General features: G+C 49.4%; 9 protein-coding genes across 9 annotated transcripts; 6 read left to right on the top strand and 3 right to left on the bottom strand.

Moving 5' to 3' along the window:
* Positions 1–2,739: 2,739 nt before the first annotated feature.
* Positions 2,740–3,363, top strand: ASPWEDRAFT_96810 (ankyrin repeat domain-containing protein; the record flags this gene model as incomplete). The annotated part of the gene is made up of 1 exon (XM_040839615.1): positions 2,740–3,363. A coding segment is annotated over one exon (624 nt), but the record flags the coding sequence as incomplete, so codon positions are not given.
* A 1,517-nt stretch (positions 3,364–4,880) lies between these two features.
* ASPWEDRAFT_46957 (isocitrate lyase/PEP mutase family protein) lies at positions 4,881–5,696 on the bottom strand (the record flags this gene model as incomplete). Its single annotated transcript, XM_040836874.1, has 1 exon — positions 4,881–5,696. The coding sequence occupies one exon, from the start codon at positions 5,694–5,696 to the stop codon at positions 4,881–4,883; it is 816 nt and encodes a 271-aa protein (XP_040693666.1).
* A 1,022-nt stretch (positions 5,697–6,718) lies between these two features.
* Positions 6,719–8,496, top strand: ASPWEDRAFT_144344 (uncharacterized protein; the record flags this gene model as incomplete). Its single annotated transcript, XM_040829464.1, has 4 exons — positions 6,719–7,037; positions 7,089–7,189; positions 7,235–8,279; positions 8,326–8,496. Exons 1-4 carry the CDS (start codon positions 6,807–6,809, stop codon positions 8,494–8,496), a joined length of 1,548 nt encoding a protein of 515 aa, XP_040693665.1. The 5' UTR covers positions 6,719–6,806.
* Positions 8,497–9,193: 697 nt separating this feature from the next.
* Positions 9,194–10,125, top strand: ASPWEDRAFT_177909 (uncharacterized protein). Its single transcript, XM_040831745.1, has 3 exons — positions 9,194–9,319; positions 9,363–9,803; positions 9,848–10,125. The coding sequence occupies exons 1-3, from the start codon at positions 9,232–9,234 to the stop codon at positions 10,069–10,071; spliced, it is 753 nt and encodes a 250-aa protein (XP_040693664.1). The 5' UTR covers positions 9,194–9,231; the 3' UTR covers positions 10,072–10,125.
* A 58-nt stretch (positions 10,126–10,183) lies between these two features.
* ASPWEDRAFT_166074 (uncharacterized protein) lies at positions 10,184–10,594 on the bottom strand (the record flags this gene model as incomplete). The annotated part of the gene is made up of 1 exon (XM_040829928.1): positions 10,184–10,594. One exon carries the CDS (start codon positions 10,592–10,594, stop codon positions 10,184–10,186), a length of 411 nt encoding a protein of 136 aa, XP_040693663.1.
* An 863-nt stretch (positions 10,595–11,457) lies between these two features.
* On the top strand, positions 11,458–13,445 carry bgt2 (GPI-anchored beta-1,3-endoglucanase EglC). The gene is made up of 2 exons (XM_040838700.1): positions 11,458–11,943; positions 11,993–13,445. The coding sequence occupies exons 1-2, from the start codon at positions 11,749–11,751 to the stop codon at positions 13,262–13,264; spliced, it is 1,467 nt and encodes a 488-aa protein (XP_040693662.1). The 5' UTR covers positions 11,458–11,748; the 3' UTR covers positions 13,265–13,445.
* A 543-nt stretch (positions 13,446–13,988) lies between these two features.
* On the bottom strand, positions 13,989–14,474 carry ASPWEDRAFT_188625 (uncharacterized protein). The gene has a single exon (XM_040832237.1). It carries the CDS (start codon positions 14,301–14,303, stop codon positions 14,040–14,042), a length of 264 nt encoding a protein of 87 aa, XP_040693661.1. The 5' UTR covers positions 14,304–14,474; the 3' UTR covers positions 13,989–14,039.
* A 574-nt stretch (positions 14,475–15,048) lies between these two features.
* ASPWEDRAFT_46953 (uncharacterized protein) lies at positions 15,049–17,485 on the top strand (the record flags this gene model as incomplete). The annotated part of the gene is made up of 2 exons (XM_040836873.1): positions 15,049–16,951; positions 16,998–17,485. 2 exons carry the CDS (start codon positions 15,049–15,051, stop codon positions 17,483–17,485), a joined length of 2,391 nt encoding a protein of 796 aa, XP_040693660.1.
* A 329-nt stretch (positions 17,486–17,814) lies between these two features.
* Positions 17,815–19,183, top strand: ASPWEDRAFT_33327 (Hsp70 family protein). Its single transcript, XM_040833760.1, has 2 exons — positions 17,815–18,776; positions 18,834–19,183. Exons 1-2 carry the CDS (start codon positions 17,901–17,903, stop codon positions 19,020–19,022), a joined length of 1,065 nt encoding a protein of 354 aa, XP_040693659.1. The 5' UTR covers positions 17,815–17,900; the 3' UTR covers positions 19,023–19,183.
* The last annotated feature ends 51 nt before the right edge of the window (positions 19,184–19,234 follow it).

Raw genomic sequence — 19,234 nt, 5'->3', positions numbered from 1 at the left:
CATCGCACCAATCGCCATATCCTGCGATCAGTCCAGGCCCTGTCACTGGTGGATACGAGCTGTTCAGCTCAACCCCGCCATCACAGGCTAATCTGCATTGCGTCTTACATACAAGCGAGCATCCCTACAAAATGAGGCGCAATGATTTCCCACTCCTGAGTGTTGAACGAGGCGAGCCCAGAACAAATGGCGCACGTTAAAGTGACGGACACGGCCATTCAGCCCTTCTGGAACGCTGCCAAAGATATCTTCTACAGCGAGTTGAGCCAAAGGCAACTGGCCAAGCTTCAAGAGTCGACGAATCTCGAAGATGCCATCAGCGACCTCAAAGTGATCAAACGCAAGGCCTCTACCCAGTACACGGATCACTCTGGCAAGATCGCCGGCAAGCCCGTTGAAATTAAACTGGGCCGTGTCTTGAAACGCCTCGAGTTAATTCTCCAAGTCGGCGACGTGGCGATGAAGACCGCACCGGAAACAGTCTCCATTGTCTGGTGCGCCTTTCGCATGATCTTCGCCGGTTTTCTGCAGGATGCCGAGGCATGCGAATTCCTCATCGGCGCCGTGGACGATGTTTCCGATGTCATCTTCATTTGCGAGGCATACATCAAGCGCTATGCCGGCGAGGTTGCTCTTGCGACGAATTTCCGCGAGAAAGTCCTGGATCCAATCCCGAAGATCTACGCCGTTGTTCTGCGATTCGGATATCAGACACGCGAGTATTTTGGCCATACCAAGGTGATTCGTGTCGGGTCTATCATGTTCGGTGGGCGATCGAAGGAGCTGGAGTCGACCGTAAGTGAGATTCAAGGCATGCGAGACAGTCTCATGCGCATCGAGGGCATCGCCTTCAGGGAGGTGGCGTTGAGTGTTTTGAAGGGACTCCAACAGGATGCCACCGTCGTGCATGAGCTTTATAATACCATCGAGGAGACGGTCGTTCCGACAGTGCAGAGGATTGAAACAAACCAGAATACGATTATCGATGACCATGCTCGCGACAAGATACAGGCTCTCTTTAAAGCCCAACGGGAATGGTTGTCTACTGGAACGACCGCTGGATTGGATGTCCACGCGACGCAATACAGTGCTAATCTGAACGAAAGATACCCCAATACGTGCCAGTGGATTTACAACCCCGACGAGGCCCGCGAGTTTGACCACTGGAGAAACAAGCCAGAACCGAGTCTTCTCTGGCTGCGAGGTGATGGAGGCTTTGGCAAGTCCATCCTAATTTCCTCTATCATTAAATACGTGGAGAACGACATCCTCCAGAGTGACCAGCCAGCGCTCTTGGTTTACTTCTTCTGCAAAGCTGGCGATGAGGCAACCTCGCGTGGCTCCAAGATCATGCTGCACCTCCTCAGACAGCTGTTTTGCACTGTCGAAAGCCAGATACAGAAAGCAGGAACAGTAGAGAAACAAGAAAAGATGATCAAGATCGTGCAGGATGCTAGGAAAAGACTACCGGAATCAGCGAAAACGAATGCTTCACTAGCCCCTCTCTCCACTGTTCTCAGACCAATGCTGAAAGACCTTGCGAAGGTTCTGGATTCGAGAATTTACGTGGTTGTCGATGCAATCGATGAATGCTCTGACTGGAAGCAGACTGGCTTCCTGGATGCATTGAAAGATCTTCCCCAGTCTGGAAGCAATATCAAAGTGCTGATATCGAGTCGCCCGGAACCAGATCTTCACGAATCGCTGTATTATGTCCCCAAGATTGCCATTGATGAGTCGAGGACCGAAGCGGACATCCGCTCATATGTGTCTGGGTCGTTGAAAGGATACCTCCGCAGTTGGAAGCGAAAAGAAAAAGACGAAGCTAGTGCAGCCATTGCGAAGAGCTCGGAGGGAATATTCCGATGTATGGCCATTATTTTAGAATAAATAACAATAAGCTAATTCAGGCTAGATGCAAAAGTGGTCGTCACAAGTCTGAAAGCGAAAGGACCCCCATTCAAGAAGCTGATGGGCGAGCTTCCACGAGGCATGAACCACCTCTACCGGCAAAGCATCGAGCACCTGGATGCGGATTCGCGAGAAAAGCTTCTTGTGGTTCTCCGATGGCTGACATGCGGAGTAGGGCAGATGGGCCTGTCGCCTATCTTTGACGAGCTGGAGAATGTATATGACGAAGACGAACAGTCGGACGCAGAGGACGTGTCAGTGGATGATATGGAAGATCGCAAAGATCGTGAAAGTGAGGCCATCAATGACTTGATCAAAATAGGTCGGGATTTCCTGAAGGTTGGAGAAGGAACGGTCGAACTGCAACACAACTCTATCCGAGGCTTTATTGCCGAAGATGAAGTCCATCTTGACAAACAGGATCTGCGCTGTCCAGATTGTGCAGACCGTTTTGTCAAGAACTCCACCGTCCAGGCTGCTCCAAAGTACGGCCACTTACTGATGGCAGAAATGCTTCTGCGACACTTGAACTGCCCCCGCTTTCAAAAGAAATTCTTATGCGACAACGAGGTGCAAGACCAGCCTATCGAGGGTCGCGATACAGAAGATGAATACAAAGATGTACGATATGAAATACTGCATTGGGCGTACCATGTTCGATCCGCCGAGCTCGTATGGCCGGAGGAAGCGCGGGATGAGGATATTGTCGACAGATTTGACGCAATATATGACAGTGTGGAGAGATTCATGCAACCAGATTCGCAGGTGTATCAAAACTGGCTGAAGAAGGCGCATCCGTGGAGGAAGTTCGAGCAGCCAGACCAGCCGTTGCACATTGCTGCCCGGTATGGAGTGGTTGGTCTTTTAAAGAGGTATCTCAGTCAGGAAGTTGATGTCAACATGGCCAACGAGGGAAACAATACTCCTCTCCATTTCTGCTGCACTGGAGACGGCGATTACCAGGGCATGGAACTGCTCATTGAAGCTGGCGCGAATCCCAATCTCCAGGGTCCTGTGGTGGCCGATAGCCCTCTCATTACCCTGGTGAACTCGCCCTATCCCACGCCTGCGATGGTCGAGTACCTGCTCAGCAAGGGTGCAAATCCCGATCTACGCGACTCATCTGGCCGGACCTGTCTGCACTACGCGGTGGATAGAGGCAGTCTGGGAATGTGTCAGGCGTTGCTGAAGCATGGCGCAAATGCCAACGTCCGGGATGAAAGCGGACAGACACCGATTCATGGTGTATTTAGACTAGCCAATCATCTAGCCGTTGCCCAATTACTGCTGGATCATCAAGCAGACGTGAATGTTCAGAATAACAAAGGCTGGACACCTTTACACTGTGCAAACATTGCGGATAACGTAGAAGGTGCCCGTCTTCTGTTGTCTCGCGGTGCGGATATCAACCAAGTCGAAACCCCCTTCGGGATAACTGCTTTGCACCTCGCTGTCTTCAAAGGTAACTTGGGCATGGTACAGCTGCTTGTCAATAGAGGTGCAGACGTTAATATGCGCGATGAAAGCCAACAAAACCCTGTTTTTACCGCTGTTTCCAAGGACCAGGCAGAGATACTCTCATACCTCCTGTCTGTATACAAGGCCAAAGGCCTGAACCTGGACTGTCTGTATACGAAAAACACATCTGGCAACACTCCCCTGCATCTAGCCGCCATGAGCAGCAGCCCGATCGCAGCCCGACTGTTGATTGATGCCGGAGATGCGCCCCGGATGTGCCGTCAGCGGAGCCAAGATGATTCTACACCTCTACACTGCGCTGCCTTTCATGGCTGTGTTGAGACTGTCAAACTCCTTCTCCTGCACGACCCCGATCCTACAGCTCGCATTCATGAATACAAGACGCCAGTCCATTTGGCGTTGCGAGCCTGGAAGAGAGCAGACGAGACAGGCAAACCACGCTTTGTAGAAACACTCAAAGTGTTTAATGAAACGGTGCCTGACCTCACACGGCAGCCAGAGATTTTGGATTTGGCCGTCACCGTTGGGTGTAAGGCGATGTGCAGCGAGTTGGCAAGCCTTGTAAACGGTGTGGATTGTCACGCTTGGACACCTCTGGCTCTGGCCATTCAAGAGGGAAATGACGATATCATATCGCTGCTTTCCAAGAATGATAGCAGAAACGTGTTGGCTACTTCTCAGTCCGGTCAATTTCTCTTGGGTCATCCACCAAGCTGCTGGAGCGCTGCGGACAAACATGAACAGCTCACTATCTCCGAAAATGGTGTGCAATTATCAGATTTCAATCCAGGCGGTATGTAAGATCAACAGAGCATGTAGCGTGACTGACATGGAGATAGAGCCTATTTCTGAATCACCCACAGAGCCGATGGTTGCTAGAGCCGATCACTCCGTTCCCGCTGGGAGTAAAGGGTATTACTACGAGGTGACCATTCTGGAGAGCAATGTTCCTAATCCGTAAGTTTCATTCTCATCAATATAGGGTAGTCATTCACAATTGTCTATAGTGCGGTAGCAATTGGATACTGCGACAAGTACGCCCAGTTGGACAAGATGCCGGGATGGAACAACGCCGAAGCACCAACATGGGGATACCATGGCGACGATGGAAGAGCTTATCATTATCTCCATGACTGCGGCGAAGGTCAAGATTATGCAGAATCATATGGACCTGGAGACACGATTGGGTGTGGTGTGGACTTTGTCACGGGAATTATCTTCTATACACGAAATGGCATTCGTCTAGGTATATCTACTCCCAATTCATATCTATTGCCTTCTGTACTGACCATCTTTAGGCAACGCATTCGAAGAAGTCAAAGGCCGCCTCTTCCCAGCTCTTGGTCTGCACGATGGCTCAACGACGGTTTGGGGCAATTTTGGACAGGAGCCGTTCAAGTATAAGGAGTGGGAGGCCGACTGTATAGTGTGATGTTTATTATATTGAAGCACATCAATGGCCCTACATGTATATAAACATGGATATATTCTTAAATACATCCATCCAAGACTGCATCTGCTGTCTCTTTAAACGAGCGCATCGCAGCTCGATACAATTCAGGCCCAACGCTGATTCTGGCCACTCCGATTTCTCTCAACTCTGGAACCGTCAGGAATCCATGTTTCAGAACCATCTTGACGTTCAGCTTTCCTTCAAGTGCTACGACCAGCTGCTTTACTTCTTCCTTCGACACCCCTCGTCCTCCTGCTCCACCCCATACAAAGACGGTGGTCGCGCCGGCATGCAGAAATGCTTTTCCTCTCTCGATCGCATCTTCGATTGTTCCTCTCTGGCCATTTACACCAATATCGAGGACGTCGGTTCGTGCGTTTATCACGAAGTCAGGCACACCGAGTTCCGTTGCAGTTTGGAGTGCTTGTTTGATCCGTCGAATGGCATCCGGGAGAGGACGGAGTTGACCGGTTCTGTTGTCGAGATCTTCGAGGTTGCACCCAACAGCACCTAGCTGTATCAATTGTTTGATGGTCTCAGCAATGTCATCGTAGCCATCCTGGACATCAACCGTCAAAGGAAAGCTGGGCAGAGAATCCTGTGTGTCGGATGGCTTCAAGGCAGCTGCAATCGAGCGAACCGTAGCCAGATTCTGTGACCGTGTTAAATTGCTATCATTTACGCCTTGAGAAGCGGCGATAGCGTAGCTAGCAGTGGCGATGGCTTTTGTCGAGGGATGACTCGCGATCAGGGACGCCGTGGCTGCATCGTACACGTTGGTGAGGACGAGGGGTTGACCAGGAATGTGCAGATTGCGGAAATAAAGAGCGAGAGCATTCTGTGCAGCTGACATGGCTGTTTGCTTGTTTTCTGATGTTGAGCAGTGGTGAAGTTGGATAATGGAGGAGTATTTATGGATGAGTTGTAGGGAATACGAGAGTTGCTCTCAAAGTGACCAATCAAGACAGAGTATTTTGCTCAACGTGGCATTTCTATATTTATCGACATTGAAATGATATTGAATAATTATACATTCATAAAGTCTTTATTCTGGATTTGACTAACATCTCAATGCAATCAACATGTACTAGTAATTAAAAAAGTATAGAATGACGTCTGTCTACTTTTACAAAACATCATGGCGTCTACCAACCATAATAAACCTGCATAATAGTAATTAATAACTCTATAAGTAATGTATCTTTAAATTATGTTCATTATCACGGCGCTATAATTATGCCATTACTTTATTCTGTATCCTTTGGGCTCAAAGGTCTACTCCCGTGGGCTAGACTCTTAGCATGATCCAAACTGATAGTTATCAGAGCTATCACGATGATAATAACATCCAATCATAATCCCAGTCAATGTCGATAATGCTGCTTATCTTGTTACAGACGGATAAGCTTAACCGGGGTCTATCCCGATTTCGGGTTATTCTTGTTTATCGTGGATTTGTTGCCCTGACAGGGACAAAAAGACCGCTCTCTTCGAGCTGATTTCTCTGATATTGCTATCTTTGAGACTTGTTCAATCGACTCGGTGTCTCTCCGCCAATCACAGCACCCATCGCACTGAAGCTTTTCGCAGTCTATGGATTTCATGAGATGAGAGAACTAGATGCCCACATGGTCGCTGCTGCATCTAATGACAGGCTGTGATACTATCTAAATCCCTCCTGAACCGGATACAGTCAATCTATCCCGTCCGATAAAAGGCTGTTCCAAATGGCCGCGTCACTCGCAGCCCGCCGCTGTTCATTTTCGTTGTGCTCCATTTATACTCGGTTTTTTTTTTTTTTTTTTTGTGTGTTTTCATCATCTTATCCTCTCTGTCCCTCTTCAGTCTGCCCAAGATGGCTGCAATCACCCCGACCGATTATTCGCAAGCCAACGTCCTCCGACAGCGCCAGCATGATGATAGAAAGATCGAAATCGCCGGTCCCGATGGCCAACACCAGAAGATGTTCGTCGGTGATATGGTGCAAGAGGATTCTGAGCTGGCAACCAAGTTTGGATATAACCCGGTGTTCAAGCGAGAATTCGGATACCTGGCGACCTTCTCGTTCGCAGTCAGTATCAGTGGGCTATTCTCGACGGTTATGACCACCATGTCCTACCCGTTAGAAGCAGGAGGCAGCAGTGCCGTGGTCTGGTGTTGGTTTGTATCGGGCGCTGGCTGCATGTGCATTGCAGTGAGTATCCCATAGTAGTATAATATGCAACGGTGGATGTTGATTGTATAGAGTTCTATTTCTGAGCTGGTTTCTGCGTATCCCACGTCTGGTGGTTTGTACTTTACCATTTCCCGACTGGCACCCGACAGTTGGGTTGCCTCCATCAGTTGGTCAGTACTCTCTATCCTCATCGCGATAATTATCTAACCTCGCAGGCTGACTGGATGGCTCAATCTCCTCGGCCAGGTTGCCGGTGTCGCCTCGTCCGAATACGGGGCTGCTGAGATGCTGCTGGCTGCCGTCTCGATGAGCAGAGACTTCAAGTACGAGATCGACACCAACACCACCGTGGGCGTCATGGCTGCGCTGACAATCATCACCGGCTGTGCCAACTCGCTGTCGACCTACTGGATGGAAAAGATGACCAAGATGTATGTCATCTTCCACGTCTGCGTCCTCGTCTCGTGCGCCATTGCCCTGCTGGTCATGACCAAAGACAAGCATTCAGCCGAGTATGTCTTTACACATGTCGAATCCACGAGTGGCTGGAAACCCATTGGCTTCAGCTGGTTGTTTGGCTTCTTGTCTGTCAGCTGGACCATGACCGACTACGACGCCACGGCGCACATCACCGAGGAAATGAGCGATCCTGAGAGGAAAGCACCGTGGGCCATCTCCCTTGCGATGCTGTTTACCTATGTTGCTGGCTTTCTGTTCAACATCGTCCTGTGCTTCTGCATGGGCAATCCCAACGACATCCTCGAGTCGCCCATCGACCAGCCGGTCGCGCAGATCTTCTACAACAGCCTGGGCAAGGGGGGTGGCATGTTCTTCACGATCGCTGGATTGATCATCATCAAGTTTGTCACCTTCACGGCGATGCAGTCTCTGGGACGTACTGTGTTTGCCTTTTCGCGAGACCGTCTGGTGCCGTTCTCCAATGTCTGGACCAGAGTCACTCCTTGGACAGGCACTCCTCTGTACGCTGTTTGGATCTCCGTCTTCTTCTGCATCGCCATCAACCTAATCGGATTGGGGTCGTATGCTGCCATTTCGGGTGTCTTCACCGTCTGTTCCATTGCTCTTGACTGGAGTTACTGCATCCCCGTCTTGTGCAAGCTGTTCTTTGGCAAGTTCCAGCCAGGACCATGGCACATGGGTCCATTCAGCACGATTGTCAACATCTGGGCTTGCTTGTGGACGCTGTTTGTCAGTGTCATCTTCGTGCTGCCCACTGCAATGCCGGTTTCTGCCAACAGTGTATGTATCACTCCCTCATCTCCTGTCTCTACTGACATCAACTTAGATGAACTACGCCTGCGTCTTCCTCGTGGCCGTCCTCTTCTTCTCCATGATCTACTGGTACATCCGTGGCAAATTCGTCTACACTGGCCCCATCACCGAAGCCGTTGCCGACGATCTGTCCGAAAGCGACATTCCAACAGCCCAAAAGACTGACAAAGGAACTCCCGTATGATCTGGCCATCAGACTCCCCATTGCGACCATCATCCTATATCCAACTTCCCATCGCAACTCTCGATGAAAGCCGGCGTCATTCTACTATCCTGAAGCAACATGGCCCTTGCGAAAAACCGAAAGTCTCGAATGACGAATGCGACATGATTCCGGAGCGAAATGACATCGCGATTAGCACCGCCAATGCGACAGAGTGGAGATAGTAGAATGACAACCATTATAACCTTTCTGATATCGGTTTTATGTATTGCTACGATGACGATGTACATAGTTGGCCAGATTGTACCAAAGACAATGTTTCGTTTTCTTGTCACCGGGCGTTCTGCTGTTTCGTCCAACGTCGCCTTCAAAAAATGAATATGTTCTCATGCCTCGCCAGACTACGAAGACAACCCAAACTTTCTGGACTAACCGTAGTGGCTACTCAGGCAGAGAACTGTCTATCATCGGCTATCTCCGAGACGATTTTTCCACATACGGACTCACGTATCTGATTGGACTAGTTGATTGGATAGCCACCCTGGTTTCATCCAGTCTGACATTCGGTGTTTTGGCCCCAATTCAAGCTTCCTTTGCGGACTTAGCGGGGTTATACATCTCACTTCCTAACTCCGTATTTCCTTTCGATGAGAATATATAAGCCGAGGGTATCTGTGATATGAAGTATTTCCATATAGTATTCCATACCAGAATAACAGTCTGCCCAACATATTCCCATCAAGCCTCCTCTTCAAAATGACTTCGAACAACCTCACGCAATGCTGCACCGTCGGCTCTCTCCACGAAGGCAAAGCCAAAGGCGAGATCAAAGACATTGGAAGCAGTAAGTATCCTTCATATATACTCGTAATATACTGACGATCTAGTCTCGGCCTACGTTGCCTATCCCCCCGACGGGTCGACTGACAATGCCATTCTCGTCCTCACTGATGTAATCGGCCATAAATTCATCAATGCACAACTGATCGCAGACCAATTTGCCTCGAAAGGATACTTTGTCGTCATGCCGGATCTGTTCACTGGTGATACTGTACCGCTCAACCGCCCTGAAGGCTTCAACATCATGGAGTGGGTGAAGAACCACTTGCCCCCTCAGACTGAACCCATCATCGATGCTGTGCTCAAAGAGATGCGCGAAAACCTCGGATGCAAGCGGATTGGAGGAGTAGGATACTGTTTCGGTGGTAAGTATGTCTGTCACTATCTGAAGCCTGGAAAACTTGATGTGGGTTTCATCGCACACCCAACGATGGTGGAGGCGGATGAACTCAAGACGATCCAAGGACCATTGAGCATTGCTGCTGCTGGTGAGTCTATCATTCCTCCCGATGATTCATTTTGACAAGTATAGTCCGGGACTTTGTCTTCACCACCGTAAAGCGCCACGAGAGCGAGGAAATCCTGGACCAATTGGACGTCCACTACCAGTTCAACATGTTTTCAGACGTCGAGCACGGCTTTGCTGTGCGATGCGATCTGTGCAAGCCACGGCAGAGGTTTGCCAAAGAGCAAGCATTCAGCCAGGCTGTGGTATGGTTTGACCAGTACGTCAAGGGTAGCCAGAAGGAGATTTAACGTTCGACATAGATGCCAAATGCGTATTTCATTCAATTAATAATAATACTATGGCTTTCTCTATGACTTGCTCACTAGTTTCCTGCTGCAATCACTCCGCCAGTCGCTGCCTTCAGCCCGATGGCCAGGAGAACAATCGCAGCAGAAAATATTGGGTCTGCAATTTCTGGGCTGAGAATCTCCTTGGATGTGAAGACACCCAGTGTACTGAAGAGCTCCGACACGAGCGTCGCTCCCAATCCAACATCGTCGCTACTTGTGTCAAGCCCTGGGCCGCAATGTCCGCGTTGGACGACGTCAAGAGGTTCTTCAATGTCTCAAAATCCTTCGCGGTAATGAGAGCATTCATGTTGGCATTGTCCGGGAATAGCTCACGGTTGGTCGCCATCTTGAAGATGACATTGGCCAGGATAGCTGCAACCAGACAAACCAGGTCCAAGACACTCATCTCAGCGCCGGCCACCTTCTTGTAAACCGTGGAGCGAATGGTGATGTCAATGGGACCATCCAGCATCTTCACCATACTGTTGGCCAAGGCTTTGGGTAGCTCAAGGACAGCAATCAGCGATTTCTCCGTGATGTCGAGGATCACATTGGGAAATCTTGCACCTCGTATTTCAATATCCCGGCGGATCGCCGGCTGTTGATGTTTATGACACCAACGTTGTGGCAAAAATACGCATTAGTTGCGGATCAACATGGGAAGCTCAGTATGGCACCCACGGGATCTCTCGATGTGACGGACAACTCCATAGATCTCACTCTTGACGACCTTTTCCCTTGGACAATATTATGCAAAGGGCTTAGCGAGCAAACAAGGAGCCAGCTACCAATGTGCACCAATCCTAAAATAATGGCCCTCGGCATAGACATTGATGTCCCTGGTCCTTAAAGACTGCCAATAGAGATTTCGCTTTCACTGTCAAAGCCACAATTTAGATTACCACAACGATGAGATATTATACTGTATGCTGCCATCTACTCAATCCTCGGTATGGAAGTCCCTAATTGTGCCACTTTCGAATGCTGCCGACATTTCCATCTGCCCTCCATTGACGCCGATAATTCCCGCCAATCAATTCCATTGCCTCTACACTTTACTGGTACAAAGTGCAGTCCCTGAATTGTCAACCATGTTTCCAAAAATTTCTTCCCCTGAAAAGTCTGTTCGGTGCCGGATATCGGGCGTCGCTTAATTTGCTATATTTAGGGGTCATTCGCCACCAATCGCAGTGTCTCCTGAAAATGAAATAAAAGGGGGATCTATTTGCGTACCTGATGAGTGAAACAAGTCATATTAATTGTAATTGACAATCAATTCGAGCAGGACTAGCCCAGTCTAAAAGACCAAGCTTTCATAGTCTGACATTCTGCTGTCAATGATTTTGCAGATCGTGTGCATTGTCCCGAGCCCTGATATGATTGGTCTATCCCCCTGTGGACCCAGCCCTTGCCGTCCCGATTTGGCATTAGGGCTTCCCCCGATCTATCTTTAGGCCTGATATCCGATGGTCTGTCCGAGTCTAGATTCGCCTGCCCTGATCTCTTTTATTCGCTTCTCCTGCTCATTTTCTTGCCGGTCAAATTCTCTTTTTTCGCCCATTCTCTACATTCGTTTTGCTGTTGTTCCTTTCGTGCTATACATTCTTTTAATTCTACACTCATTCCTTCGTTACAATGCACCTCTCGCATCTCCTTGCATTCGCCCTGTCCCTCGCGACCTCCGAGGCCGCCTACAAGGGCTTCAACTATGGCGCAGCCAAGTCGGATGGCAGCTCCATGCAGCAGTCGGATTTCCAATCGCAATTCGCAACGGCAAAGAAGCTGGTGGGCACTTCTGGCTTCAACAGCGCCAGACTGTACACCATGATTGTAAGTCATTCCATCACGCAGCTCACGCTCATCCGCTGACCCCGTCCAGCAAGGTGGCACCACCAACACCCCCATTTCCGCCATCCCCGCCGCCATCGCCGAAGAAACTTCCCTCCTCCTCGGTCTCTGGGCCTCGGGTGGAGGCATGGACAACGAGCTGGCTGCGCTCAAGTCGGCCATCAGCCAGTACGGAGAATCCTTCACCAAGCTGGTAGTCGGTATCTCGGTTGGCAGCGAGGATCTCTACCGCAACTCCCAGGAAGGCGCCCAGGTCGACGCCGGCGTGGGAATTGGCCCCGAGGAGCTCGTCTCATACATCAAGGAGGTCCGATCGGCCATTGCCGGCACCAGCTTGAGTGGCGCATCGATTGGCCATGTCGACACCTGGACGGCATGGACCAACGGCTCCAACTCGGCTGCCATCGATGCCGTCGACTGGCTCGGTTTTGACGGCTACCCTTACTACCAGAGCTCCATGTCCAACTCCATCTCCGATGCAAAGGCCTTGTTCGACGAGTCCGTGGCCAAGACCAAGGCGGCTGCTGGCGACAAGGAAGTCTGGATCACCGAAACTGGATGGCCGGTCAGTGGGGACACCCAGAACCTCGCCGTGGCCTCGCCTGAAAACGCCAAAACATACTGGGACGAGGTTGGCTGCCCATTGTTCGGTGAGACCAACACGTGGTGGTACATCCTCCAAGATGCCAACCCTTCGACTCCCAACCCCAGCTTCGGCGTCGTCGGTAGCACTCTGTCCACTAGTCCCTTGTTCAACTTGACCTGCCCTGGTGATTCTACCTCGTCCAAGTCGAGCAGCACTTCAGCTTCGTCCTCGACTGCATCCGACTCTGTTGCTGTCTCTAGCACTGCTTCTGGATCTGCCTCTGGATCTGCCTCTGGATCTGCCTCTGGATCTGCCTCTGGATCTGCCTCTGGATCTGCCTCTGGATCTGCCTCTGCCACCCCTTCGTCCACTGCTTCTAGTACTCGCGTCGGTGCCTCCAAGCCTACCTTCAGCGCTGGCAAAGGAATGGGCAACTCGTTCAACTCCACTCGGGGTGGCTACCTGAACTCGACCACCGCTGGATACCGTAACTCCACCTCCACCGGTGCTTTTCCCTTTGCTACCAAGTCCGGTAGCGCCTCTGGTGCCTCGTCGACCAAGGTCGGAAGCCCTGCCGGTGGCTCTGGCGCTTCTTCGTCCACTGGCTCGGGGGCTTCCTCTTCATCTTCTGCTCTCGCAGCCAACTCTGCCGCCAGCCTTTCTGGCTCCACCTTTGGCGCTGTTGTTGCCGTCTGTGCATTCATGATTGCCTTATAATAAACCATTCGTTAGAGATGAGCATTGATGGACATTTACATGTTATCTCTCTCATCCGAGTATATCTATTCCACAAGCACATATTGGAACTACAATTAACACAGTAAATACATGATCTGTCTTTTGTACTCTGTAAACTATCATCTTACCCCTGTATATATTCGACGTCACATCTTGTTCCACCATAATCAATTCAATTCAATCACCACCCTTAATAGCCTGAGCAATAGATTTGAATTATAATTTACTTATATACCTGGCAGCTTGATCTCTGCCTTTACATAGTAAAGTCGTGGGTAAAAATAGGCTGCCGTTGATCATTTGATCGGTGTATGCCGATCAGCCGGATATTTACAGTGACAATAACAATCTACGATGAATGTTTTTTTTTTCTGCTTTATTTAAAGAAACTTTTTTAGACAAAAAATTTCTATTCGCTAGATCAATAGAACTATGGAGATGTGGTTGGGGTAGGTCTCATTCAGTTGTCAGAGGCCATCCCTCGAACTGTGACGCATTGGATATCTGGCATCAAACTGCCCGTTTGTATTCTGATCAATTTGAATATTGGAATTTTCATTGGTATAATGTCTATGTCGTTCCCTCAGAAATGTACTTAGATTATCAAAAACATCCCATTATATACTTAATTTCCCAGTCATCACCAGCGTGATATATATTTTCATACTGCTAGAACTCCGACTTTGAACAAGATGTGATACAACCTATATTTGGAAGTTCGATGAGGCCAATACAGATCTATGACAAAGTCCTGTTAATAAAGAGCAGTTCCTGTTGGGTAGTATCGTCGATACTCCAAGGAGTTGCATGGATGAAAAATTGTTACCCTTTGGCTTGATTGGTCTGATATTCGTCTTGAGCACGTTATCATCGCCAATACCACCACAGACATCAATTGTCCCACCATCACAAGACGACAAAGAACTCGATCCCGGCAAATCATGACTCGCTGTGCAGCTCGGAAATATGAATTTACTCGTATTTTAATTATAGCGTTGCAATAGGTTCGGTGCTGCATGTTGCCATTGTGATAACAGATAACGCCTTATCCGCCATCGCATCGAAGACAAATGGAAATCACCCCGGAAAATAGTAACACCCTTCAGATTCGGTTCATTCCGACGGACATCCAAAGAAGTATATTCTATACATCATGCTCGACAACTCCAAAGACTGGCCTCCACCCCGGCTGTGGTGCATGCTGATTTCCCTAATCTGCCCTACCGACCCCGCGTGGGATGGGCAATCGCTCGACCCATCGCTCGATTGGTGGCAAAATAATTCCAATCCACACACTCTTTGTCTCAATGGGCTGCTGTACCTGTTCCCCCCTCCATTTCAGCATCGCTTGAATTTTCCTCCCAGCGCACAGGTGTGTTACTGAAGATGATTGGTCGAGCAACGCGGTCTTATCCGGACCTCCGATTGGCTGAAGACAGAACCAAGCATTGAGACCCACTTCTATCGATAAACCAAGCCCGATTTATTCTGGCCTGAACGAAACATGCGGTTCCCCTCGCCGCGAGGTAAATGGCGCCATGTAACGTAAATATATCTAGCATATCTTGAACTCGATCATGGAAAGTAGAGATGTATTCGTTATCTTGGACATGGATTGTGTGCGGGCTGTAGAGAAACAATCGACATATATATACAGACATGTAGTCGCGCTTTTTGTACTACTCCATTTTCCCAACGACAGAAAAATGGCTGGCAACGTCAAAGAGAGCATCGTCATTGACGGGCAGTATGACTCGGAAAAGATGGGTACTGTTGACACAACCGGCCTTGACATTGACAGCCTACTCGCTCAATTGAGACAGACAGTCAAAGAGAATGAACTGGATGTCAACTTCCCTGTCGATCTCATCAATAAAGCACGAGAGATCCTTGCCGCCAATCCAAGCAAGATCGACCAGACGCAGCTGCAAGGCATCATTGCCGAGGTCCACAAGCACAATGACCTGATCGAGAATGACTCGCCGTACCCCGAAGTGCGTGCTGTCGTCGATCCCACCGACAATCCCGAGGAATCGGCAAACACCTTTCGGGCCTGGTTTCTCGGCCTGATCTCGACCATCATCTTCACCGGCGTCAACCAGCTGTTCACCCTCCGATACCCAACGATTACGATATACTCTCCTGTCGCGCAGTTGCTGTCATATCCATGTGGTGTATTCTTGGCCAAGACATTGCCGACCAGGGAATGGAATCTCTTCGGCTGGCATTTCACCCTCAATCCCGGTCCATTCAATCAGAAAGAGCACATGTTGATCACGGTCATGGCCAATGTTGCGTTTGGAGGCCCCAATGGAACAGCATATGTGACCTATATCCTGCAAGTGCTAAAGTCCAAGCACTTTTACAATATGACAGAGTTGTATGATCATGCAGGCTTCCAAATCCTGGTCTGTCTTTCGACCCAACTCCTGGGATATGGATGCTCTGGAATCGTGCGAAGATTTCTAGTCTATCCAGCGTCCATGATTTATCCCAAGTGTTTGTCGACCATCGCACTCAACAAGGCTCTGCACAGTGATGAGGGGCGCGATGCATATGCCAACGGCTGGACGATCAGCCGATATCGATTCTTCATGTATTGCTTTGTTGGCATGTTCTTCTACTACTGGTTCCCTGGATATATCTTCCAGGCACTTTCATACTTCAACTGGATCAATTGGATCTCCCCCGAAAATGTCACCCTGGCCGTGATCTGCGGTGGTATCAATGGGATGGGCCTCAATCCCTGGCCGACCTTCGACTGGAACATCGTCTATGCTATCTTCGACCCCATCATCTTTCCATTCTACTCTCTCCTGAACAATGTGTCTGGTATGTTTATAGCGGTGTTTGTCGTGATGGTTCCGATGTACTGGAAAAACGTTTGGAACTATGCCTATCTGCCCATCAACAGCAACGATGTTTACGACAACCAGGGCAGGACATACGAGGTCACCCGCGTGTTAAACAGCCAGGCTGAGCTGGATGTGGATGCCTACAACAAATACAGTCCCCCATATCTCACCGCGGGCTACTCTGTGGTATTTATGGCGTCGTTTGGTCTCTATCTTGCTGCCATTGTCCATGTTGCCCTTTACAACCGTCGAGAGCTGGCCAAAGGCTTTCGGGCAGTATTCAAATGGACCAATGCGCGCGAGGAGCATGGGGACGTGCATAACCGCCTTATGAAGCGGTACAAAGAAGTTCCCGAATGGTGGTATCTTTCTGTTCTGGCAATTGCGTTCGTCTTTGGCTGCATCTCCGTCAGCATCTACAACACCGGCATGCCCATCTGGGGCATTGTTCTGTCCATTTTCCTTTGCCTCGCTTTACAGATCCCATACGGAATGATGTACGCCATCACAAACAGCGAAGTCACCAACAATGTGATTGCGGAGTTCATCGCCGGTTACGCCATTCCCAACAAGCCAATCGCCAATTTGCTGTTCAAGAACTTTGGCTACATCACTTGCGCCCAGTCGATTCAGTTTGTGGCTGATCTCAAGCTCGGCCATTACATGAAGATTGCGCCTCGCGTCATGTTCTCTGCCCAGCTGGTCGCGACCGTTGTTGGTGCCTTTGTCTCTCTGGGTGTGAATGCGTGGGCTCTGGCCAACATCGAGGATGTCTGCTCTCTGACCCAAAGTGCCAAATTCAACTGCGCCGGTAAGCCCAATCTAATCCGCCCCATCCCTCTTACTGACCAATTCAGGTGCTCGGGACTTTTATACATCGTCCGTCATTTGGGGAGCCATCGGTCCGAAGGCGCTGTTTGGGACGGGGGATATCTACAATCCGATGCTCTACAGCTTTCTGGTCTGCGCACTCCTCCCGATTCCGTTCTATTTCCTTGCCAAATGGTATCCGCGCTCCAGCCTACGATACGTCCATATTCCTCTTCTGCTCAACGGTGCGACATATCTCGCTCCCTACAACCTGACATACGGCTGGCCGTCTCTAATGGTGGGATTTGTTGTCAACTATTGGGTCAAGCGTCGCTGGTTGGCATGGTGGGAAAAGTATGCCTACGTACTCACATCGGCCTTTTCCACTGGCGTTGCAATCTCTGCCATCATTGTGTTCTTTGCGGTTCAATACCATCCAGTCAATATCAACTGGTGGGGTAATACGGTCTCCTATGTTGGCTGCGACAATGGTGCTTGTCCGCTGTTGCCGATGCCCGCCGCCGGTCACTTTTGATGGATATTTTCATTTCCACATTGCTGTCCCATAGGATATTGTGATGCTATTTTTAATCCACTGTTCATAATCCCCTTGGCCCCAATTGTACTCACTTTTACCCCGCGTGGCAGTGCCTCGTGGGGCTGTGTAGATGAACAGTAATAAAGCTAGACACCGTCCTTCTAAATGGCCATTATCCAAATAATCTTCCATATAAACTAGGATGCTCAGCATGGATAACCCAACGGATATTAATTCCACCACAAACAGAGCGGTCGTTGCCATTGATTTTGGAGCGACATGCTCTGGGGCCGCTGCGTGTTTTCTAACTGATCATAAAACACCTTCAAATATCACCACGATTAGAAAGCTGAACTTTCCGACCATCATCTTCTACAATCAGAACTTGGAGGTCACGCACTGGGGCTCTCCAATGGCCCAACGCTTGTACTGGACTGCGTGGAGACCTCAGGGAGAATATAAAGTCGAACTATTGAAACTGCGGTCGATGCAATGCACAAATACCCCAACAAGCGATCGTTCGGAGATCTCATCGCCACCCCCCGGGAAATCAGATATCGATGTTATGGCGGATTATTTCTTCAAGCTTTATGAGAGTTTGCAGACCGAGGTCCAGCAGGCATTAGGGGTCGAGCTCAATAAGGAGGATCGCATCCGTTATGTGATCTCTCTACCAGATGATTTCATCCAAGAGGCCAAGAACGCAGTACACGAGGCAGGCATTCGGGCATTCGCTGTTGATGGAGAGAAACATAATCTAGCTGTCATCGCTGAGTCTGAAGCTGCTGCAGTATACGCCACTCGGAATAGTACGCAGGCGAGTATTGGTGACATGCTACTTGTTGTCAACTGCGGTGGATCTCACACAGACTCGAATGTCCTTAAAATTGAACAAATGAATCCCTTCCCGATTTTCAATTGCATTGAAAGATGCAGCGACTCATGTGGCTCCATGACTGTCAACAAGAACTTGAGCAGCATCGTCGAGGCGAATACCAACCACCTCAAGGTTTTAAAAGGGCAGGGGGCACGTCTCATCAGAAGAACGCACAGCCTCTGCATGGAGGATTTCGAAGGAAGAATCAAAGCAGAGTTTAACAACAACCGCCGGCTATGGGCAGCAGATGTGGCCATTGAGTTCGATCTAGCTCAGGCTCATCTCAAGGGGGGCTCTATGGTGTTTACGAATGAAGAAGTTCGACAATGTTTTGATCCGGTCGTCGATCGTATCTTGAGGCTGATCACCAATCAAATCCAGGCTGCTGATATACAGAGTCGACGGATTCGGGTAAGATGCCCGTACCTGGTATTTGGCTAGCTCTGCTGACGTAAAAACATTAAATAGAATATATTTCTTCTTGGTGGATTCAGCGCATCAGAATGGCTCATCCAGCAAATCATACAGGGTGTCCCAGCCCAATACCAGCCCAGGATTGTGCGTTCTGCAGACACCATTTCGGCTGTAATGGAAGGTTCCATTGAAATCTGTTTGCGAGATCTGGGGACGGAGCCCTTCGATGCCCGTCATTTGTAATGTATACGCACTTCTGTAAGGTTGGACCAATGGAACGTGGATTTCCTAGGTTCAAATATCACCTAGGACTACAGGTGGATATAACTGTCTCTGGTAACCTTATAAATAGAGCTATGGAGTTAATACACCGAGGCCCCAATTACTTCAGAGTACAAAAGGACCAGAACCCTCCGGAGTATGAGATGATCCCTTGACTTGCTCCACATCAGTTG

Source organism: Aspergillus wentii (assembly GCF_001890725.1).
Source record: "Aspergillus wentii DTO 134E9 unplaced genomic scaffold ASPWEscaffold_1, whole genome shotgun sequence".
Classification (NCBI taxonomy): Eukaryota; Fungi; Ascomycota; class Eurotiomycetes; order Eurotiales; family Aspergillaceae; genus Aspergillus; species Aspergillus wentii.
This window is presented reverse-complemented; position numbering and strand designations above follow the sequence as displayed.